This window comes from Pseudophryne corroboree, chromosome 4 (genome assembly GCF_028390025.1).
Source record: "Pseudophryne corroboree isolate aPseCor3 chromosome 4, aPseCor3.hap2, whole genome shotgun sequence".
Lineage (NCBI taxonomy): Eukaryota > Metazoa > Chordata > Amphibia > Anura > Myobatrachidae > Pseudophryne > Pseudophryne corroboree.
Window position 1 is genome coordinate 799,710,533 of NC_086447.1, and position 25,443 is coordinate 799,735,975.

At 46.1% G+C, this 25,443-nt stretch overlaps 1 protein-coding gene across 1 annotated transcript; it reads left to right on the forward strand.

Moving 5' to 3' along the window:
• Positions 1-2,098: 2,098 nt before the first annotated feature.
• On the forward strand, positions 2,099-8,011 carry LOC134911792 (uncharacterized). Its single transcript, XM_063919825.1, has 2 exons — positions 2,099-2,511; positions 3,576-8,011. The coding sequence occupies exons 1-2, from the start codon at positions 2,113-2,115 to the stop codon at positions 3,960-3,962; spliced, it is 786 nt and encodes a 261-aa protein (XP_063775895.1). The 5' UTR covers positions 2,099-2,112; the 3' UTR covers positions 3,963-8,011.
• The last annotated feature ends 17,432 nt before the right edge of the window (positions 8,012-25,443 follow it).

Genomic DNA, 25,443 nt, shown 5'->3' on the forward strand with positions numbered 1-25,443 from the left:
TAGACAAGTCACTAAATAGACCTCTCAATGTGCTATTCATTGCCTTGTGGAATACCATACCACCCAACTGTCCCAATTTCCGCGGGACAGTCCCGTTTTTTTTGGACTGTCCCGCTGTCCCACCCATGGGCCGCAGTGTCCTGCAGTGGGGGGGGGGGGGGTGAGGGGGGGCAGTTGGGCATCTCCTGTAACTGCTGCTCTGCTTAGCAGAGCAGCGGAGAATAAACGCTGTGCACATGCACACAGCGTCTATTCTGTGGAGACAGAGGGAGAGGGGGAATGCCAGCAGCTCACGGATCGCTGGGCATGCACCCTCAGTGATGAAAATGGAGGCGTGGCTCGCGATTGCGGGCCCTCCTGCGAAGCTATGCCCCATTTTCTGCAGGTTACGTCCCCCTTTTCTGAGGTGTCCCTCTTCGTGAAGTCCTAATGTTGGGAGGTATGGAATACATACCTGTGATATGAGTAACTTTTGTGTGGTGTATATATTATTCTACTATGAATTACTTCAGAATCAACAGTACAACATCAGATTTTAATGAGATCATACAGCCACAAAACCAGACTCTTTCTCTTAACAACTTGCTATAGATTTCCAGCATTTTATATGTAATAACTCATGGTTCATGTTAGTACAGGCTTCAGTTCACTTGGCAGAACAATAACATTGTAATGAATCTTGTATTCAATGTTCTTGTCAGCAAGAATTTGGTACTTCAGGCTCAGAGAAATGAACTGTCTTCCAGTCACAGACTGCCTGAGGCTAGAAGACCAGCAGACAGAATGCTGCAAGTCTGGTCCACAGCTCCGAGCAGCTGGTTATGTGGCTTGGTTGAGCAAAGATGGTTTAAAGAAAGTAATGAAGCTCCACAAGGTCACACCTGCATTTAAAAATAAACAAATAAACTCTCCACTGTATCTATGATTTGAGCAGTTGTTATTATTATTATCTTTTATTTATATGGCGCCACAAGGGATCCGCAGAGCCCATTACAGAGTACATAATCAAATGAGCAATCAAGAAAACCATCACTTACAGTTCAAGACAATATAGGACAGGTATGGAAAACCCGGGGTTAGGTGTCATCAAAGGGAGTATGGAGTATAAGATAGTGTAAGTAAGAAAAGGAAAGACACAATCTAAAAGGCGAAGGGCTAACAGACCGGGGTGACACAGATAGGGTAGACAGTGAGCATAGACAAGAGGGTTAGGATGAGATTTGGCTGGGTTTGGTGAAGAAGTGGGTCTTGAGAGCCCGTTTGAAGTTTTGTAGAGAGGTGGAGAGTCGGATGGGGAGAGGTAGAGAATTCCAGAGATAGGGAGCAGCATGTGCAAAATCTTGTAGGGAGGAGTGGGAGGAGGTAATCAGTTGGCAGGAGAGATGGCGTGCATTAGCAGAGCGAAGAGGACGGGTGGGAATGTAAAGAGAGATAAGGTCAGAGATGTAAATAGGAGAAAAGGGGGTGAGGGCTTTGTAGGTGAGCATGAGAAGCTTGAATTGGATTCTGAATGGGAAGGGGAGCCAGTAAAGGTCGCTGTTTTGAATCCATAGCTCATAGCATGATTTACCATGCTTTCTGTGTGGTTACCATGGAAATAATATAAACATAATCTATTTGTGACACTGCTTGGTAATCTGGTCACTCTCATGGCAGTACTACTATCCAATGTTTGTACAAGAACTAAAGGGGGGTACACACGTAGCGATGTGTGCTTAAATTCTAAAGGGCCCCATACACTACAGCGATATTTATGATGGCTGAAGTCGGAGGCGATTTCCCTTGAACTCTCCCGGGAGTTGTTCCATGTAATTCCATTCCATTTGGTACATATGTGACTTTTTTTGCATGCGATGTATGCATTCACATTTACCATAAGATATATCTGATGGTCTGGATTAGGGTGCTAGGGTGGTGGGCCAAATAGGCATATAAATAGCAGCAGCCATTTTAGCCCTGTGCACACTGCTGCTCTGTGAATAGTGAGGCTGGTTTATACCTTCTGAGCGTTCCACATTGCTCCCATGCTTTGCTTTGTTTGGTTTTCCTGAACAAAGTGCTCTTTATCCTGTTCTGTGATGTATTCCTACAGGTATCAATTTATGTTAGCCTATGGAGCTGAAACGTGACAGGGATCTGAAACGGAAGAGGGTAAGGTCTGTTTGGAGCAAGGAATGGCTGATGAAGACGGGGACTCTCTCTCACATGTCGCTCCTGACCGAGATTAGGGATAATCCTGAAGATTATCGCAACTACTGTAGCTTCGAATGGATGACGATACCTTCCAGGAGTTGCTGGGCCTTGACTCCCTACATCGAGAGGCAGGACACCAAGATGCGGAGGGCCATCCCTGCAGAGGAGAGGCTGACTGCTACGCTGAGGTTCCTGGCTACAGGGCGGTCATTGGAGGACCTGAAGTTCGGGACACTCATCAGCCCCCAGGCTTTGGGTCGGATAATCCCTGACACCTGCAAGGCCATTGTGAAGGTGCTGCAGGACCAGTATTTGAAGGTAAATAAAATACACACCACACCTGTTTAGTTACTTTTAAACTGTTTATAGAATAAAAGTTGATGTTTTTTTACTTGTAAACAACTGTGCAAAAACTATGCAATGATTTGCGAATATGGCACATATAAATATAAAACATGACATCACAATTTGGATATATATATGTAATAAAATAATTAAAATGATTAAATAACAGTTTATTTGAATTTGAATTCCCAATAAATATGGTGCGGTACTTTCACTCCTATGATGGAGGGCTAGATGGTGTTTTGGGCACAGATTTGATTGGAAGAATACACACATGCTGTAAAGTGCGGAGTGAATAGGCCCGGCCCCATTATTATGCACCTACAGTATGCGTGTATCCTACCCCAAAAATCTGGCCCCAAAACTCCATATAGCCTATACTGCACCATATTTATCGGGGATTATAAAATACCTACAAAATTTCAAATGCCTCCAGCATAGCAGAGTATATGGCTGAGGAGCAGGTGGGTGGGCGGAATAGGCTGTGGTTGGGTGGGCGGAATAAGCTGTGGTTGGGTGGGCGGATTGAGATGGGGTTGGGTGGGCGGAATAGGATGGGGTTGGGTGGGAGGAGCAGTGACAGGAAGGTGGTCGAACAGTACGACATTGTCTTGTAGTTGCGCTTTTCAGGCCTTTTTAATCCTCTTTAAATTTAGATGCTCAATCTGCTCCGCTTGCCCAGGTGGCAGGTTGTGCATGGCAGAGGCCAAGAATTCCCCAAATCTTGTGTAGTGGTCGGGGGCTGGGCAAGTCTTGCCTTGATCTCCTCAAATATGAGGTCTTTGCCCTCCTGGCCGGTGGTTGTTTGTTTTTTTGGGTTCTCTTCCGGGGGCGCGGCGGAGGAGCTGGTTCTGCAGAGGTATCAGGGGTAGCTGATGCTTCAGGGGTCATATCTTAAGTCTGGGATTCCTCGGTATCCAGGATGAGACTTAGGTCTGGGGTGGTGGGTATCTCCACACTTCCACTCTGTAGTAGATTTTTTTTTAAATACACTGTTTAAATACATGTTTTAATTTTTAATTTCTTTTTTTTTATAGCTTCCTGCAAGTACATCTGAATGGCAAGCCATGACAGAGGAGTTTGCCACTACCTGGCAATTTCCTAACTGTGGGGGAGCGATAGATGGCAAACACGTCCGCATCAACCCTCCCGCAAACAGCGGATCCCTTTATTATAATTATAAAGGGTATTTCAGCATCGTGCTGATGGAAGTGGTGAATGCCAACTATGAATTAATCTTCATTGACGTTGGCAAAAACGGACGTGCATCAGACGGTGGGTCGCTGAAGAATACCACCTTCTACGAGCGGCTCACCACAAAGACCCTGAACTTGCCATCTAGGGAGCAAACCAAGCACAGCCTCAATTTTGTTTTGGTGGCTGATGAGGCATTCGCACTTCACAAGAACATTATGAAGCCATAGCCCCAAAGGCACCTGACAAGGAAGAAGTGCATCTGTAATTTTAGACTATCCCGGGCACGCCGAATTGTAGAGAACACTTTTGGCATCCTGTCTAGCCACTTCCGCATATTCCTAATGAATATCAATTTGCAGGTGGAGCAGATAGATTGGGTGGTGACTGCGTGCTGTGTCCTGCATAACTATTTGCACAGAAAAACCACCCAGCATAGGACACTGTCCAGACCGGCGCCAGGAGACCCAGATCCAGAACACCCAGAGGAGACTTCACCATTTCCCTCTGTGGAACCACCTCCACTCCATTCTAGGGCGAGTCTATGGGCAAAACAGGTCAGGGACGAGTACCTGGCCTATTTTAACAGGTTGGGTGCAGTCGATTGGCAGGAGGACCACATTTAAGTGTACTGTGTTGGACTGATGATGGAACTTGCAAAAACTTAAAAACTTATTCAAAAATATATACTTACAGATACAGACAAAGATAGTTCACCCTCTTCGGGCTCTGGTGTGGCAGTCCAAGGGAGGGAGGTGAAACCTGTCCGGGTAGCCTCCTGGTCCAGGACAAACTCCAGCATGGGGTAGTACCAGAGCGAGGTCTTGTAAATCTGGGATGAACCTGCTCCAGATCTTTTGGACTGTTCCATTTTTTTGTGTTCTTTGAGGAACACCGTACGCAGGTTCTGTATCTTTTTCTTTACCCAGTCCTTGTCAGCACCGGACACAAAGGGCCTGCTGTACTCCACTAGCTCCTCCAAGGCCGCATTCCGCCGCACTTTATCCGAATACCCCTTGGCTTTGATCTTCCACAGACATTCATGGCCACGGTACATTTCTAGTAGGCCGGTGATGAAGTCTATGGGGTATATTTACTAAAATTCGTAATTTTCAGAATTTGGTTGAAGATGAAACACGAATGACATCGGCAGTGATAATTTGCAACTTTTTGTTTTTTTTTACGCCTCATTAACTATGCTGTCGTATTCTGCATTGTCGTGTTTTCCGATGTTGATGTCATTCATAATGTCTGGCAGTGTTTTACGGGATTGATTAGTAAAACACTGCCGGACTTAACACAATGAATCCCTGCCGGATCAGTGTGATCCGTGCAGGGCTTCATTGTGTACCTTAAAGAAGTGTGGAAAGTGTTAAAAATCACACAAAAAAATTGCGTGAGGTCCCCCCTCCTAAGCATAACCAGCCTCGGGCTCTTTGAGCCGGTCCTGGTTGTAAGAATACGGGGCAAAAATTCACAGGGGTTCCCCCATATTTTAACAACCAGCACCGGGTTCTGCACCTGGTCCTGGTGCAAAAAATAAATCTGGGGGTCCCCCCCTCCAGCCACCCAAGGGCCAGGGGTGAAGCCCGAGGCTGTCCCCCCCATCCAAGGGCGGCGGATGGGAGGCTGATAGCCGTAGTGTAAAAAAAAAGAATATTGTTTATTGTAGCAGTACTACAAGTTCCAGCAAGCCTCCCCCGCAAGCTGGTACTTGGAGAACCACAAGTACCAGCATGCGGGGGGAAACGGGCCCGCTGGTACCTGTAGTTCTTCTACAAAAAAATACCCAAATAAAAACAGAACACACACCTTGATAGTAAAATTTTATTAAACATACATGCACACTTACATTCATACATACTTACCTATGTTGACACAAAGCAGTCGGTCCTCTTCTCCAGTAGAATCCAGGGGTACCTGTAAATAAAATTATACTCACAAATAATCCGGTGTAGATCGGTCCTCTTCTTTAAATTTGTAATCCAGGGATTCGGGAAAATAAAAAAACGGATTACCCGAACCACGCACTGAAAGGGGATCCATGTTTACACATGGATCCCCTTTCCCTGACTGTCGGGACCCCCCGTGACTGCTGTCAAAGAGGGTCCCTTCAGCCAACCAGGGAGCGCCACGTCATGGCACTCTCCTGATTGGCTGTGCGCGCCTGAGCTATCAGTCAGGCTGCGCATTGTAGATACAATGTAGCGCATAGGCGCTCCATTGTATCCAATGGTGGGAACTTTGCGGTCTTCGGTAGACCGCGAGGTTAAGTGGGGCCAACCACAAGAGTCATTGTCGGAAACGGGGCAAAAACCTGTCAGATTTGGCCGCGATTCTGACAAAACATGTGGATCCGTGGCTATTCTGACGATCCATGTGTTTTCCGACAAGTCGGAATTGACAACTTGTCGGAAAAACACCAGCTAAATTGAATAGGTTGGAACAGTTTCCTGACCTAAAAAAGTCGGAAGCTGCCGTCTTTCCAACAAGACGGCAGTTCCGAGTACAATTGAATATACCCCTAAGCGCAAAAGAACAATAACCTATACTGTATCTCAGTCAACATCTAACTTCGAGCAAGTGCAATGTAAGGCTGGGTTACACCAGGCCGACATGTCAGTGGACCCACCGTTGCGCCAACCGAGCAGCCGATCAAGGTAAGTCCAGCTGGACCGGCATTTGAATTTGCCCGCCCAGCTGTGACATCAGCCACCTGCAGCCAGCAAGTGTATGGGCGGTCAGAGGACCACCCGTAGACACAGCCAGATGACCCGATATATCTGCAGATTATCAGCCAACGGCTGTGCTGCACAGCCGTCACGATATGTCTGTGGATGACGTTATTCACAGACATATCAGGGAACACATTCGCCAACAGGTTCGAAATATATTGGGTGTTCACTTGAACTTGACTAAGGGGGTCATTCCGAGTTGATCGCTCGCTAGCAGTTTTTAGCAGCCATGCAAACGCATAGTCGCCGCCCACCGGGGAGTGTATTTTTACTTTGCAGAAGTGCGTACGCCTGTGCAGCAGAGCGCCTGCAAAAACATTTTGTGCAAAACAAGACCAGCCCTGGACTTACTCTTCGTGTGCATTGATTCTAACGTTAGAGGGTTGGCTTTTGACGTCACACACCCGCCCAGCGTTCGCCCAGCCACGCCTGCGTTTGCCCTGGCACGCCTGCGTTTTTCCAAACACTCCCAGAAAACGGTCAATTGACACCCAGAAACGTCCCCTTCCTGTCAATCTTCCTGCGTTGTGCCATGCGACTAAAAGCTTCGCAAGAACCTGTGCAAAACCACAAAGGACTTTGTACCCGTACGTCGGTGCATACGCATGCGCATAAATGCCGATTTTTAGCCTAATCGCTGCACTGCGAACAACGGCAGCTATCAATCAACTCGGAATGACCCCCTAAATATTGCCCTGTGTGTACCTATCTACAATCAAATGCAAACAAATGTATGACTGGTTGCTATAAGTTATTTAATTTGATATTATTGTTATTAAAGTTTAATGTGCCACAGTGCTGCACAGTGCCATATAGTGGGTAAAACACAGCAAATATAGGACCTAATGCAGAGCTATACATAAACACACGTTTTCCCCTTTTTCCCCCTTCTACTTGCTCCTTGTGCCTGGAATGCAATTTCCAGAAATAACGCTCTGTGCGTATTCGAATCTATAATAGGTGCAGTGTCGGACTGGTGCATGAAGGGCACACCAGGGAAATGCAATCACAGGGGCCCACTAAGGGGCATTGCCATATGCTGGAAGGGGTGTGGCCATATGACCAGAGACGAGTGGCCAGCCATTATAGGCGCGACCTAGCATAGTATATAACGAAAAAGAGCTCTACCTCGCTGCACATTTCAGGCTGTTGTGTTTGTGCCTGGGTTACACCGGGAGAGAGCAGTAATCTATGCGCATGGGTTATACTGGGAGAGAACAGTAGTATATGCGCTTGGGTTACACTGGGAGAGAACAGTAGTATACGCGCCTGGGTTACACCTGGAAAGAACAGTAGTATACGCGCCTGGGTTACACCTGGAAAGAACAGCAGTATACGCGCCTGGGTTTTACCGGGAGAGAACAGTAGATACAAATAACGACCCCAGTAGAGTGCCAAATACACACAATGACTCCATTAGTGTCAGATACACAGATGCCCCAAGTAGTGCAGTGCCAGATACACAGATGCCCCCAGCAGTGCCAGAGACACAGATACCCCCAGCAGTGCCAGATACACAGATGCCCCAAGCAGTGCCAGATACACAGATGCCCCAAGCAGTGCCTGGGTTTCAACTGGAAAGAACAGTAGTATACGCGCCTGGGTTATGCCGGGAGAGAACAGTAGATACAAATAACGACCCCAGTAGAGTGCCAAATACACATAATGACTCCATTAGTGCCAGATACTCAGATGCCCCAAGTAGTGCAGTGCCAGATACACAGATACCCCCAGCAGTGCCAGAGACACAGATACCCCCAGCAGTGCCAGATACACAGATGCCCCAAGCAGTGCCAGATACACAGATGCCCCAAGAAGTGCCAGATACACACATGCCCCCAGCAGTGCCAGATACACGGATGCCCCCAGCAGTGCCAGATAAACGGATGCCTCCAGAAGTGCCAGTTACACGGATGCCTCCAGCAGTGCCCGATACACGGATGCCCCCAGCAGTGCCAGATACACGGATGCCTCCAGCAGTGCCAGGTACACAGATGCCTCCAGCAGTGCCCGATACACGGATGCCCCCAGCAGTGCCAGATACACGGATGTCCCCAGGGCCAGATACACAGGTATTGCCCCCACAGTGCCAGATACAGAGATAATGCCCCATATTGCTGCTTACCGCCGCCGCTCCAGTGTCTGAGGCCTCTGACAGTCACCGCTGCCGTCCGGGCACTGCTGCTTTATCTGAGGGCCGGGAAGAAAAGTGCAGCATGAGCCTCTCCTCCCCTCAGTCCGATCCTGTGTCACCACCGCCGCCCGGGATCACCTGCTCCCGTGGCTGGGGAGGAGAGCGCAGTGCGCAGCGCACCTCTCCTCCCCTCCGTCTGACTCTTGTAAGCCCCACCCTCACACAAGAGGGCGTGGCTAATACTCGGAAGGGCTCCCTGGTGGCCCAGTCAGAGACTGAATAGGTGCAGCGTGTGCGGTGCAGGGGCCTCATACTGCACACCCTGTGCCCATCTTCAATTACTTACCTCTTTGGAGTCCCGCTACTGATTAAATCAATCAGTGGCCATTTTCCCTGTGATTCGCACATCCGCAGTAGAGATTTATCGCTGGGAACATGGTGAGCACCATGTCTCCAGAGACCTGCACATGTGTAGAGTCTTCTGCGCCGCACAGAGGAGGCAGCAACAGCAGACAGCCTCTCTCCTATGTGCGGTGATGTGCGGTGGGGAGCCAATCGCACATGCCCTACACCACCAATCAAATCTATCTTAGGTATCCTTCCCCCCCAGGCCGCCACGTGTGGCTTTTCATTTTTTGTAAGGAGGGGGCCTGGCCACATCTCCCCCGTTGGCCACGTTCCCTCCAAGAGCTGTCAGCGCCACTGACTGATGATGTACTGTATTTATTAGTGTTGAGTTTTAAAAAGCAAAAATTGAACTTGAATCTTTTTATATACATTTAACAGGCTCCATGCAACTTGTGTATTTATTATCTACTGTCGAAGTCGGAAAATATTACAGTACACACATCACGGACAAACTCCACACAGATGGCCTCCGTGCGCGTACTTGTTCTGCCGTGCGTACGCATATTCGCAAGTTGCGTATGACCACTCACGTTGTCCTGCGTATTAGCTCGTGGTATGAGTAATTACGGTAGCATTTGTATTCGCATGGAAAAGCCATCAAAAGCCATATTCAATATTTTACCCATATAATGCATAAATCACACACTGTCTGTACATCCTTCTAGTAGCAAGTTACAGTTCACACATAAATTATCCTCCTAGAAACTCCAGCACAATGTACCAGACTGACTTGTTTACGCAAAGCTTTGTAATCCTATGAAGAAGGCAAATACCTTTGGTTAGCCCCATTGTTCTAGAGTTGTCCAGTATCTGTTGAAGACAGTAAAAACTGGATTGTCATTGTCTTACTTGAAACCAGGACAAACAAGAAGACAATATCCACCTTGTTTAACTGGAAAGAACTCGATTAGAAACAGCTGACAAACCACATAACAGACATTTAGATATCTGAGGTAATAACATTCACGGTCTGAACTCTTGGGAATAAATATATATATATATATATATATATATTTATATATGTATATATATATGTTTCCTAACAAACTGTAATAGCAGGAATGTATGTGTATGTATACATATATATGTATATATGTGTATATATATATATGTATATATGGATATATGTATATCTTGAGGATGGAAATGGATAATCATATCATGTGTTGGATCATATTGTTCAGGGTCACATAAGCAGTAATCTGGTGGGTATGAGAATATTGTCACATATTGCAACAATAAGTTATTAATAATACCAGATTTATATATGATTAATGTGATGGGTTTAACTGGTCATGGGGCGGGAACTCAGATGCAAACAACAGAAATCACATCTCAAGACTTAGCCATCGCCCACTGCTTGAGCTGACCAATGATCCCCAGTGCACAGGATATGTCCCACCCCCGAACCAATGGAAGAAGAGCATACAGTGTCTATTGCATTGTGTTTTGACCAACTGTATAAAAAAGCCAAGCTGCCTAGCTGGTCAGTAATCTCTCTCTGAAGGTCATCTTGCTTGATTGATCTGAGCACCGGACCATGTGGCGCTGGCGAAACCAAACGTATGTACCATTGATTGTAGCCTCTTCTCTGTTATTGTGATTGTATATCTGCTGTAACCCCCTTTCAGCAATTATATGTTGGTGGGTCGGATCCCAACATCTTAAATACAATTGGTGTCGTGTCTCCTTCCTGCTAAGGTTTAAAGTGTATTTCAGACACACATATAGCTGCATTGTGCTCTCAGTGTGTCGGTGTGTGTGTATGCACTGCATGTACTTTGTACGTCCGTCGCGGCGTGTGTACGCAAAGAGCGTACACGGTACGGGCCTTTGTACGCTAACAGTGTAAAAAGTACGTAGGTTAAGGATTACATACAGCGGCCGCAGCGGCTCGAATTTAAGTGTACTGAGTGTATTATGGTATTGCTTTTATTCCTGTAAGTAAATCAGCATTTACAAATAGGGACTCGATCCAGTTTTTCACACGTTCATAGGCTAGCAGATCATAGCAGACTTTAATCTATCAGCAAATGGTGGAAATACATCTTTAAGTTAAACCTTTTCCTGGTTGCTTGGATGTTTTAAAACTCTATTTTGTGCTGTTAGATTGTGTCTGCTCTGTCTGGTCTGCAGAGGTGCTGAAAGGACCTGGAGGTAAACAGGCAAAAAGCTATTTAAAAATCTGTGTAATTTTTTTTGGCGCCAAAAGTGTACACAAAGGGTACCGATATTTTGCATACTCTCCCACATATTGTTGCCATAGGTTATTAGTCATTATAGATCTGTGCGAAATCGGATACATTTGTTTGCTATACAGATAAATTTGAAATAAATGTATTTAAGGGAGTAATTATAAAACACAAAACGCAGTTCTGGTCTAGTCGTTTCAGGTTTATACAGAACAAGTGTGGGTTGTGTTTGTGAACGATAGTAGCTTTTATCGATCACATTTATAGAGATTGTGTGATTTGTTTTATTGCGGACGTACGTTTGTACACGTGGGATGGGCAAAGTACAGTGTCGCACACGTGGCGTAAAAGGCACGCATGGTCGCGTGTTTACGCGAGATTGCATAGGATTACGGACGCTAACTACAAATCACATGATAGTTGTTCAATTTAAGGCGGGATAGTATACATTTAATACAATAGCACATAACTATCCGATTTCAAAAACAGGTTACCTTAAATATTTTGTTTAAAACTGCAAGTACCTCTGGGGTAAAGTAACCAACCTAAGGGAGTGGTATTTTCTGTACAGAAAAGAAAAACAAGGTGTATTTGAGTGAGTGAAAGCGGAGTGAGTGGATTGAACCCCGGAAATCAGGTCCCATGGTACACCAAGTAAGTGGAGGCTTGGTGGCGTGAGGGGGCTGACTTACGTGAAATACAGATAGAAATAACACGCAAATCGTGAAGAGATTTGCAGAGGAGCGTGATATAGAATTGTGCATTGTGAAGTTTAGAAATTGTGAAATTGAAGTTTAAAGGTTTTGTATTACGCTCCGGCTGAGGAGCGCAGCTTGTATTTTCGACTCCAGTGATCGTAGGGCGGATAGGTAACAAGTACCTATACGCTGTGCGATTGGACCGCATGTTTGTGGGTGCGATACGTAGCACAACTTGATACCCCTTTACGAGTTTTGCGTAAAATCGCGGTATCATTAGCGCTGTGTACAGCATACGCAAGCGTGATTTGAGTACGTCAAAAAGGGAAGTTTTCGCTGGTCTCTCAGAAAAATCTTCAACGGTAGATATTCACTGGAAAAGGTAAGTCACTCCTAAAACTTCCAATAAATAGAAGCCAGTTAGGGCCTCACTGGGTACGTGGTGGTCACTATTGGAGTGAGTCGTGGTACGTCAGCAGAGAAGGGGTGGGTGAAAGCGCTCTGAGAACTTTCACCGTCTATTTGTGTTGTGCATTTGGGGATTGCGTTTACTGGCAAAAGGCCCGCGATGGGATCCAATTGCACAAGCAGTGGGTGTTTGGTAGCTAGGGTTTAGGCTGAAGAATTGAGACCGAGAGGGTCAAAATTGCGGCCGAGAAGGTCAGCAAGGTTTATTATGTGTGAGAAATATGGTTCACACACGGAGGCTTTTTGCAATGAGTGGGTACGTATGACTGCTGCAGATAGGGCCTCATTACCCAGGGAGGGCAGCTTTGAATCAGAGGTACTGCGGAATGTAAAGATTAGAATATGTCTTATCCAATCTAGAAAACAAAGGATCAGACATAACGATTGTTTAAATCTGTGGCAACAAGAGGGGGAGGTGCAAAGGGAACTAACTCGCACAGCAAGTTCCAAACCTGGTAGGAATTCGAGTATGAGCACACCATTACCGACACAGATCGAAGCGGAGGAAATGGCTACAATCAATGGTACATTTGTAAATGATAGTAGAATGCAGAAGCAATGTGTTAACCCTAACCCTTGCAAGTTTTATCCACTGGATTGATGGCTGGGATAGTCCCAGTAGGGATACAACACACATAGAATTTTTTTTAAGGGGAGTAGACCAAGTAGAAAGTCATTCCCCATAGTGCCCAATCCAGTTGTCAAATTTTATAAAATGCCTCTACAAACTTATCTGTTACTAACCTCTATGTGATTTTTCTTCACAGTTTCCTCTTCATCTCTTACGTTCACCTACAGGAAGGTGCAATACATGGACCCGATTACAGTTCAAACACTACATGCCTAATTGGTCCTTCAGAGTTCTGCCCAAACCCAGTATATCTCACCAGCACAATGACACCAGTATTACTACAATGTGCCTGGTCATGCACAAAGGGTGGAGAATGAGAAGACTGGTGAAAGGGAAACTGTGTATAGACATTGATATGCATGATGGTGTGACGACCTGATGGTGAATGCAAACCTGATATTTTCTTTTTATTCCCCTCTTTTCTCTTTTCCACAGATGGTTTTATTCCACACAACAAATACACAACATTCAAAACATACAAAAAAAATTGTGTTCCCTACAGGAAAAGGCAGTCTGGAAGGTGAAGGGATATGGTCAGGAGTCCTCAGGACTTTGGACAGATGGACACGGTAAGCCAGTGGCCCCCAGAGCATGTCTTCCAAGCCTAGCTGAGGCGGCACTCGGTCTGACTCATCTGGGCAAGGAGGGTATGTGCAAGCTGGTAAGAGCCTACTGGAGTGCGCCAGGATTCTCTTCTCGTGCAGGTAAGAAAGCAATGACATGTCTTACTTGCTTGAGGAAGAATATTGGTAATGCAATACCAACGGAGCCATCCCATATACCTCCTACAGACGGACTTTTTCAGGTAATACAAATCGACTTCATACAGTTACCACCCTGTAGGAATTTAAAATATGTATTAGTATGTACTGATGTGTTTTCCAACTGGGTAGAAGCTTTCCCCGCTGCCACAAATACTGCTGTGTTCACTGCAAAGAAAATCGTGCAGGAATTTGTGTGCAGATATGGTATCCCTAGAATGATTGAAAGTGATAGGGGTACTCATTTTACAGGTGAAGTCTTTCAGGTCATGTGCAAACTGATGGGAATTAATAGCAAGCTGCATACTCCGTACCGGCCACAGGCGAGTGTGAAGGTGGAGAGAATGAACGGCACTATTAAGAATAAGCTGAGCAAAGTGATGGCTGAAACTGGATTGCTGTGGCCAGAAGCTTTGCCACTAGTATTGTACAGCATCAGAACCACTCCCAGGTCACCGCTTAACTTATCACCCTTTGAAATTCTTTTTGGTTGACAACCCCATGTAATGATAGACCTACAGGATGATTTGAAATGCAATAACGAAATAACTGTGAAATATTTGGTTAGGATGAGCCGGCAGCTGAGAAATCAACAAAGAAATCTAAAGCTGGTGATTCCTGACCTACCGAACAGTAATTGTTATGACATTGAGCCTGGGGATTATGTGATGATTCGAAATTTTAAACACTCCGGTTGCCTCGTAGACAGCTGGGAAGGACCGTATCAAGTCTTGTTAACCAGCACGACAGCACTAAATGTCGCCGAAAGAGAGACTTAGGGCCACTCGTCCCACTGCAAGAAGGTCGCTGACCCGGAGAAAACTCATGAAAAAGAGCAAGATGAAGAGAACCTCGTATCACTAGAGTGTTTGTTGAGGCAGGACTGTTGAAACAGCACCTGAGAGCGGAGAACAACAAGATCAAAGACGGTCGTCGTACCATTTCTTTTTTTTTCACCTCCCACTGCCCTTTTCTCTCTCTCCCGCTTCTTATTTTCCTTCTCTTTCCTTAACGAAATGGATCTACCTCAAGAAACTGGGTTTCGGGTTTGTCTGGTAACTCTGTTTTTGCTCAGGACAATTTGTTTTGGTGAGGGTCCCAGAGAAGTTGACAAGGATCTGGAATGGGTTCTGATGGCAAGTACGGATTTGTAGGATCTCAGAAGCAGCACATCACTAGAGTAAAGGCTGGTATCAGTAAGCACTCTGGTAGTCATGGAGCTCGGAGGCAATGTTAGGGGTTATTGTCTGATGAATATTGTATTTGTAGAAATTGTGAGAACATAGTCGAAGATGGGTGCATCCAGAGGTGTCAGTCCAACATTAATATCGACATGGACCGACATCCGTTGAGTGATTACCACTCATTAGTGGGTAAGGTCTTAAACCAGACAGAATGCTGGGTGGGGTGGTCTTCTGTATGCCGACTGACGGTATCCCGGCGCACAGTATACCAGCGCCGGGATCCCGACAGCCGGCATACCGACACTTATTCTCCCTCGTGGGGGTCCACGACCCCCCTGGAGGGAGAATAAAATAGTGTGGCGCGCTACACGCGCCACCGTGCCCGTAGCATGGCGAGCGCAGCGAGCCCGCAAGGGGCTCATTTGCACTCGCCACACTGTCGGTAAGCCGGCGGTCAGGCTCCCGGCGCCGGTATGCTGGTCGCCGGGAGCCCGACCGCCGGCATATCGTAGTGAACCCTGCTGGGTGTGCTCACAGGTACCTCAAGGACAGAGTAAGTCAGGATTAGTACCATACCCATTAGCAATAGATGAGGTACTCGAATTACGGGGTGGGAGACCGGTGGACAAGAAATTCAATATATCTAGGCCCCCTAGCTTGAAGCTCCACCAGTACAACGTAGATAGGTCCCTGTTGTGTTGTAATATTTCCAATTTCCGAAAACCAGGAAATTGGGAAGTGACTTGGAATAACCAATGACCTTTTCGCACAGAGCTGATAGGATACCTATCGACTCTGAACTTGTACGCAAGATAGCCAACAGTGGGAAGTATTTTAGGTACCGGTATACACGTGAAAGCAAAACCATGTGGGTTGGAAAGGTATCGCAGGGGTATTGTGCCCATGTCATCCAGCCCGATACTTGTACTGAGCAAATGAGAGAACTAGGGATTGGTTTCTTTACATGGAAGATTTGCAATATGGTGATGTTACATTTTGTCCCCTATGTTCTCCCAGATGATGCCTATTTCATATGTGGGAGGAAAGCGTACAAGTGGCTTACTCCAAGCTCTGAGGGATTGTTATATTGGGAGAGTACTACCAGAGGTCATGACCATAACCCACGACAAAATGAAAGACGTTCACTGCAGCGTCCAGACTCCTTATACTCATACCCATTATGAACACATCATCAAGAGAAACCTCATAGATAGGACAGAGCATGCAGCCTCTGATTTGATCCATTAATCCACCGAGATTCAGTTCCTTCTCGCATTAGATATCACCCGTACTGCTAGAGAAACTATAAATTATAGATACATCCATGCGCTAGCGAACTTGATAGATAATATCACTGAGATGTATGATGACACCTTCAGTTATACAGAAAGGGAGTTATGAGCCTACAAGACGGAACTGGTCCAGCACAGGATGGTCCTGAATTATGTCACGGCTGTGACAGGTGGGTACTGTGTCACTTTGGCAACTCAATATGGTGTGAAGTGCTGTACGTATATTACGAACAGCACTGACGACCCCACGGAGATCATTGATCAAAGGATGGACGAGATCTTGCAGTTGAAGTGGGAGTTTCGGAGGAAACACAACCTTACCTTGACGGCTGTGGGTAATGAATTGACCGGCTGGGTCTCATGGTTAAACCCACTCAAATGGTTTTCTGGATTAGGAGAGTGGGTGCAGAATGTAATGGCAAGTTTAGGAAAGTTTGTATCCTAGGTGTCGTCATAATTATTGGTTTGATATTTAAGTGTGTTCGAATTCTAACGCGCCACAAGCACAGCACAAATTTGAGTCTAAGGAGCGAGAGCGTTGTTACCACAGCAGATTTGGTTTGTGACCCATCAATAGAAACACTGTTATGATAAGGATTGCAAATTAATTTCATGGCCTGTTTCTTTCACCATTTTTCTCTGTCTCTCCTTTACCCAGAGACATCCAACATGAAAAGACGTCAACCCTACCCAATGTTTATGTGAATGTATTTTTTATGTGTGTCTTATCTTCATCTCTGCAACCCTCAGTTAATGGCACACATAGTCGACAGGTGTTATACACATATAGTAGCATTCACATATGTTCCCCCTCCATGTATCATCAACTAAATGTGCTCCCCATTTGTTGGTATTAGAAGCCGAAAAGGTGAGGGTCAAAAGCCCTTGCCCGAAAAGAGCTCGGTAGTGTTTGTTTGCCCAAGTACAGACCCTTAATACGGGATGAGAAGGATTTAATGTATACTTTGCAATACCTCGAAGCTTACTTAGAACATATACGGCACGATGATACATGCCCCTCAGACATTGAGTCATACATACATGCTTTTACTATCCCACTAGGCTATACATTTCCCACCTACAACTCTCCCCCGATCATGCTTTGTATATGTTGTATAGGTAATATTTTTAGTTTACTAGTTAAGAGTGGCAGTTATTGATGACTGCCAAAGGGTGGACTGTCGAAGTTGGGAAATATTACAGTACACACATCACGGACAAACTCCACACAGATGGCCTCTGTGCGCGTACTTGTTCTGCCATGCGTGCGCATATTCGCAAGTTACATATGACCGCTCACGCTGTCCTGCGTATTAGCGCGTGGTATGAGTAATTACGGTAGCATTTGTATTCGCATGGAAAAGCCATCAAAAGTTATATTCAATATTTTACCCATATAATGCATAAATCACACACTGTCTGTACATCCTTTTAGTAGCAAGTTACAGTTCACACATAAATTATCCTCCTAGAAACTCCAGCACAATGTACCAGACTGACTTGTTTACGCAAAGCTTTGTAATCTTATGAAGAAGGCAAATACCTTTGGTTACCCCCATTGCTCTAGAGTTGTCCAGTATCTGTTGAAGACAGTAAAAACTGGATTGTCATTGTCCTACTTGAAACCAGGACAAACAAGAAGACAATATCCACCTTATTTAACTGGAAAGAACTCGATTAGAAACAGCTGACAAACCACATACCAGACATTTAGATATCTGAGATAATAACATTCATGGTCTGAACTCTTGGGAATATATATATATATATATATATATATGTATATATAATAGGATTTTAATACTTGCCGGTAAATCCTTTTCTATTAGTCCGTAGAGGATGCTGGGGACGCTTCAAGAACCATGGGGTATAGACAGGATACACAGGAGACATGGGCACTTTAAGACCTTGAAAGGGGTGTGATCTGGCTCCTCCCTCTATGCCCCTACTCCAGGCTCCAGTTATAGGAACTGTGCCCAGGGAGATGGACATTTCGAGGAAAGGATTTATTGTTAACTAAGGTGGGACATATACCAGCTCACACCTCAAACACGCCGTACAACATGGCATTTATCAGAAACCCAGTCAACGGCATGAACAACGTCAGCAACAGGCTGACCATAACGTAACACAACCCATGTGTAAACATAAATAATAACTGCAGATAGAGTCCGCACTGGGACGGGCGCCCAGCATCCTCTACGGACTAAGAGAAAAGGATTTACCGGTAGGTATTAAAATCCTATTTTCTCATACGTCCTAGAGGATGCTGGGGACGCTTCAAAAACCATAGGGTTTATACCAAAGCTCTAGAATGGGCGGGAGAGTGCGGATGACTCTGCAGCACCGATTGACCAAACATGAGGTCCTCATCAGCCAAGGTATCAAACGTGTAAAATTTCGCAAAAGTGTTTGAACCCGACCAAGTAGTTGCTCGGCAGAGTTGTAATGCCGAGACTCCTCGGGCAGCCGCCCAGGACGAGCCCACCTTTCTGGTAGAGTGGGCCTTCACTGATTTCGGTAACGGCAATCCAGCCGTAGAATGAGCATGCTGAATCGTATTGCAGATCCAGCGCGCAATAGTCTGCTTTGAAGCAGATGTTCCAATTTTGTTGGCAGCATACAGGATAAACAGAGCTTCCGTTTTCCTAAGTGGAGCCGTTCTGGTGACATAAATCTTCAAGGCCCTGACAACATCGAGAGATTTTGACTCCTGGAAGGCATCAGTAGCCACTGGTACCACAATAGGCTGGTTCATGTGGAACGATGAAACCACCTTCGGCAGAAATTGTTGACGAGTCCTCAACTCCGCTCTATCCTCATGGAAGATTAAATAAGGACTCTTGTGAGACAAAGCCGATAACTCAGACACCCGCCTTGCGGATGCCAAGGCCAATAGCATGACCACTTTCCAAGTGAGAAATTTCAACTCAACCTTCTGCAAAGGTTCAAACCAATGAGATTGTAGAAAATGCAACACCACGTTAAGATCCCATGGTACCACTGGGGGCACAAATGGAGGTTGGATGCGCAAAACTCCTTTCACGAAAGTCTGAACTTCTGGAGGCCAATTGTTTATGAAAAAAAAACGATAAGGCCGAAATTTGTACTTTAATCGAGCCTAACTTTGGACCCGCATCCACACCTGCTTGCAGGAAATGGAGAAAACGCCCTAGCTGAAATTCTTCCGTAGGAGCCTTCTTGGATTCACACCAAGACACATATTTTCTCCAAATACGGTGATGTTTAGACGTTACTCCTTTTCTAGCCTGAAGAAGTGTGGGAATAACTTCACTGGGAATACCCTTTCGGGCTAGGATCCGGAATTCAACCGCCAAGCCATCAAACGTAGCCGCGGTAAGTCGTGGTACACGCACGGCCCCTGCTGTAACAAATCCTCTCGTAGAGGAAGAGGCCAGGGATCTCTTATGAGTAATTCCTGAAGATCTGGATACCAAGCCCTCCTTGGCCAGTCCGGAGCAATGAGGATCACCTGAACCTTTGTTCTTCTTATGATCTTTAACACCTTTGGAATGAGTGGCAGCGGAGGAAACACGTACACCGACTGAAACACCCATGGGGTTACCATCGCGTCCACTGCTATTGCTTGAGGGTCCCTCGACCTGGAACAATATCTCTGAAGTTTCTTGTTGAGGCGAGAAGCCATCATGTCTATTTGAGGAATTCCCCAAAGACTTGTCACTTCTGTGAAAACCTCTTGGTGAAGACACCACTCTCCTGGATGGAGATCGTGTCTGCTGAGAAAATCTGCTTCCCAGTTGTCCACTCCTGGAATAAAGATCGCTGACAGAGCGCTTGTATGTCTTTCCGCCCAGCGGAGAATTTTTGTGGCCTCTGCCATTGCTGCCCTGCTCTTTGTTCTGCCCTGGCGGTTTATGTGCGCTACTGCTGTTATATTGTCCGATTGTATTAGGACGGGCAAGGTTGCCCTTAACTCCAGAACGTTTATGTGTAGACAAACTTCCTGGCTTGACCATTTTCCCTGGAAGGTTTCCCCCTGTGTGACTGCTCCCCAGCCTCGGAGACTCGCATCCGTGGTCACTAGGATCCAGTCCTGGATCGCGAACCTGCGTCCCTCTAGGAGGTGAGAGCTGTGCAGCCACCACAGGAGTGAGATTCTGGTCTTGGAGGATAGGATTGTTTTCCGGTGTATGTGCAGATGAGATCCGAACCACTTGTCCAACAGGTCCCAGACTCCCACTGAAACACCCTGGCATGGAGTCTGCCAAATTGAATGGCCTCGTAGGCTGCCACCATCTTCCCCAGCAACTGAGTGCATTGATGAATTGATACTCTCGCTGGTTTCAGAATTTGTTTGACCAAACTCTGAATTTCCAGAGCCTTCTCTTCTGGAAGAAAAATTCTCTGTAATTCCGTGTCCAGAATCATTCCCAAAAACAACAGCCGCTTTGTCGGATTCAACTGTGACTTCGCAGGTTTAGGAGCCAACCATGTTGTTGCAGAACTGTCAGGGAGAGCGCAATGTCCTGCTCCAGCTTGTCTTTGGATCTTGCCTTTATCAGGAGATCGTCCAGGTAAGGAATAATTGTGACTCCTTGCTTGCTAAGGAGAACCATCATTTCCGCCATTACCTTGGTGAAAATCCTCAGAGCCGTGGATAGACCAAACGGCAGCGTCTGAAATTGGTAATGACAATCCTGAGTAGCAAACCGCAGGTAAGCCTGATGCGGAGGATATATGGGGATGTGTAAGTAGGCATCCTTTATGTCGACCGACACCATGAAATCCCCTTCCTCGAGACTGGAGATCACTGCTCGGAGAGATTCCATCTTGAATTTGAATTTTCTTAGGTAGAGATTGAGGGATTTTAGGTTCAGAATTGGTCTGACCGAGCCGTCCAGCTTCGGGACCTTAAACAGGCTTGAATAAAAGCCTTCTCCCTGTTGTGCCGGGGGAACCCTGACAATGACTTGATTCCGACACAACTTTTGTATTGCATCGCATACTACCTCCCTGTTCGGAAGAGAATCTGGTAAGGCTGATTTGAAAAAAACGTCGAGGGGGCACGTCTTGAAACTTCAGTTTGTACCCCTGGGACACTATTTCTAGAATCCACGGGTCTAGGGCCGAACGAGCCCAGAAATGACTGAAAAGCTTGAGACGTGCCCCCACCGGTGCGGACTCCCGCAGAAAAGCCCCAGCATCATGCGGTGGATTTGGCGGAAGCTGGGGAGGACTTCTGCTCCTGAGAACCTGCCACGGCTGGAGATCTTTTACCTTTTCCTCTTCCTCTATTAGCAAGGTAGGAATAACCTTGGCCTTTTTTGTATTTATTTGGCCGAAAGGACTGCATCTGCAAGTGGTGAGCTTTCTTTTGTTGTGGAGGAACATAAGGCAAAAATGACGACTTACCCGCGGTAGCCGTAGATACCAACTCAACGAGACCTTCACCAAACAATACACCACCTTTATACGGTAGAGACTCCATAGCTTTCTTAGAGTCAGCATCAGCATTCCATTGATGAATCCACAATGATCTCCTAGCTGAGACTGCCATGGCATTTGCCCTTGCTCCCAAGAGGCCAATATCTCTCGCCGCTTCCTTTAAGTAGGCTGCAGCGTCCCTGATATAACCTAGCGTTAAAAGGATGGCCTGCCTTTTCAGGGTATCTATATCAGATGACAAGTTATCTGCCCACTTTTCTATAGCACTACTCACCCAAGCAGATGCAATAGCTGGTCTTAGTAGTGTACCTGTGGTGAAGTGAATGGATTTTAGCGTATTTTCCTGTCTACGATCTGCAGGATCCTTAAGGGCTGCCGTGTCAGGAGACGGTAAAGCCACCTTTTTAGACAACCGTGACAGCGCCTTGTCTACAATGGGAGGTGACTCCCACTTCTCTCTATCCCCAGAGGGGAACGGATATGCCATTTGAATCCTTTTGGGAATCAGAAACTTTCTGTCAGGATTTTCCCACATTTTTTCAAAAAGGGCATTCAGTTCATGAGAGCGAGTAAACGTTACCTCAGGTTTCTTTCCCTTAAACATACAGACCCTAGTATCAGGAACAGTAGGGTCCTCGGTGATATGCAACACGTCTTTTATTGCCACAATCATGTACTGAATGCTTTTGACAATTTTGGGTCTAATCTGGTATCACTATAGTCGACACTGGAGTCAGTGTCCGTGTCGGTATCTGTGTCTGCTAACTGAGCAAACGAACGTTTATGTGACCCCGAGGGGGTCTGAACCTGTGATAACACAACCTCTACAGATTTTTTCCATACCTGGTTCTGAGACTCAGATTTATCTAATCTCTTATTAATAAGAGCCACATTAGCATTCAAAGCATTCAACACCTTTACCCAGTCAGGAGTCGGCGGTGCCGATAGGGTCACTCCCACAGCCGTTTCTGCCCCCAACAAAGTCTCCTCCTGGGTAGAGCACTCCGCCTCAGACATGCCGACACACCTGTACCGATACCCACAGACACACTGGGCCAAAAAAAGGGGGGACAGACCCACAGTAAAGCCTGTCAGAGAAACACAGAGGGAGTTTGCCAGCTCACACCCCAGCGTCTGTCCCGGTTCTGAAACCTTATATATAATGCCTCAGACCCTGCAGCGCTTAATATAGCACCAAATTTGCTGTGCCCTCCCCCTGTTTTGCACCCTGTTACTTGTTAGCAGTGGTGAGGAAGGACCAGCGTCTCTGCAGCTCCGGGCGCTGAGGAGAACTGTGAGGGCAAAGCCCCACCCCCTTCATGGCGCGCTTCAGCCCGTTCTTTTTTAAACAAATAATGCTGGCGGGGGTACGAATTTAGTGCCCAGGCACTACAATTACACTCTGACAGCCTGAGAAAAGAGTTTTTTTTTTAATGCTGCCCAGGGCGCCCCCCGCGCCCTGCACCCTGCCGCTGTGTATGGCAGCATGGCGCGCAGCGTGATCGCTGTGCGGTACCTCAAAAAGCCGTCACTGAAGTCTTCTATCTTCTACTCACCTGTCTTCTGACTTCTGGCTCTGCAAGGGGGTGACGGCGGGCTCTGGGAGTGAACCCCTGGGCGTACCTAGTGTTCCAAACCCTCAGGAGCTAATGGTGTCCTGTAGCCAAGAAGCAGAGCCTTTAAACTCCCTAGAAGTAGGTCTGACTTCTCTCCCCTAAGTCCCAGGATGCAGGGAGACCGTTGCCAGCAGCCTCCCTGAAAATGAAAAACCTAACATAAAGTATTTTCCGAAAAACTCAGTAGAGCTCCTCAGTTGTGCATCCAGTCTGCCTGGGCACAGATTCTAAACTGGAGTCTGGAGGAGGGGCATAGAGGGAGGAGCCAGTTCACACCCCTTTTAAAGTCTTAAAGTGCCCATGTCTCCTGCGGATCCCGTCTATACCCCATGGTTCTTGAAGCGTCCCCAGCATCCTCTAGGAACTCAGATGCAAACAACAGAAATCACTTCTCAAGACTTAGTGCACAGGATATGTCCCATCCCCGAACCAATGGAAAAAGAGCATACAGTGTCTATTGTATTGTGTTTTGACCAACTGTATAAAAAAGCCAAGCTGCCTAGCCGGTCAGTAATCTCTCTCTGAAGGTCATCTTGCTTGATTGATCTGAGCACCGGACCGCGTGGCGCTGGCGAAACCAAACGTATGTACCATTGATTGTAGCCTCTTTTCTGTTATTGTGATTTTATATCTGTTGTAACCCCCTTTCAGCAATTATATGCTGGTGAGTCGGATCCCAACATCTTAAATACAATTGGTGTCATATCTCCTTCCTGCTAAGGTTTAAAGTGTATTTCAGACACACGTGTAGCTGCATTGTGCTCTCAGTGTGTGTGTGTGTGTGTGTGTGTGTGTGTGTGTGTGTGTGTGTGTGTGTGTGTGTGTGTGTGTGTGTGTACGTCCGTCGTGGCGTGTGTACGCAAAGTGCGTACACGGTACAGGCCTTGGTACGCTTACTGTGTAAAAAGTACATAGGTTAAGGATTACATACAGCGGCCGCAGCGGCTCAAATTTAAGTGTATTAAGTGTATTAAGCATTTACACTACACTCTGTTCATCTATTATAATGCAGATGTATTGTGTACTGTGTTTTTGACCATCTCTTATGCTTGCAGTTAGGCTACACCTCCTGCCATACTCCTGCATCTGCTCTCGTTATTTTTAGGGGGTGGGGGCACACAGGGCTGCCATCAGAAATGGAGGGGCCCGGAACGGACAAAATAGACAACCTAAACAAATGTAGGTAGAAGTCTTCCTGGCGCTTCGTTTGGTGCAGTGACTGCCTCTGAATTTCACAAAGAAGACTTATCTAAAAAAGTTCATCTTAAAATATAGAAACGGAGGAACGTGAAAAAGATGGCGCTACTGTGCCTATATGAGATGAAAGAATGGTGACATTTTTTTTATTGTAGTTGATACTTATCCTAAATCAATTAGGACAATTGGGACCCCTTGATCAAAGCAGGTATCCTCTTTTTGTGCTGTCACACGGTAAGCATATAGGTACATGGAAAGTGGTTTCTTTATCTCTTAACCCAGAGCCGGCCCTAACCAATATGATGCCCTAGGCAAGATTTTGGCTGGTGCCCCCTAGCACCATCGCTGGTTCCGCCTCTGACCTTGCACCTTTCCCAGCACCATCACCCCTCACCCATAGCAGTCCTTATTTTGGTGTTTGTACCCCCTATATTTTAAATAGGAACAGTTTGCACATTTGGCGCACAGCCCAAAAAGGGGTGTGGTTTTGCTGGCAAGGGGCATGGCCACACAATAGTACCCCCAATTCCAATTACGCCACACAGTACTGCAACTTTATTCACATTTGATCATGCGATAGTGTCCATAATTCATATAACATCCCACAGTAGTATCACTTTACCTTATAAACGTTACTCCTCACAGTAGAGCCCCTTATTCACATTACATCACACTGAATTGCTCCTTATTCACATTACAAAACACCCTATTGCTCTTTATTCACATTAGATGACACAGTAGTGCCCTTTCTATACGCAACGCCACATACTAGAGCACCTTATACACATAATGCCACACATTAGTAATGCATTTATACACATAATTCCACACAGTAATGCCCCTTACACATATGAGACACATTATTAATGTCCTTATAAACATAATGCGCCTTACACATTATGACAACCTTTATTAATGCCCTTTTACACATAATGTCCCTTACACATATGCTGCACATTATTAATGCC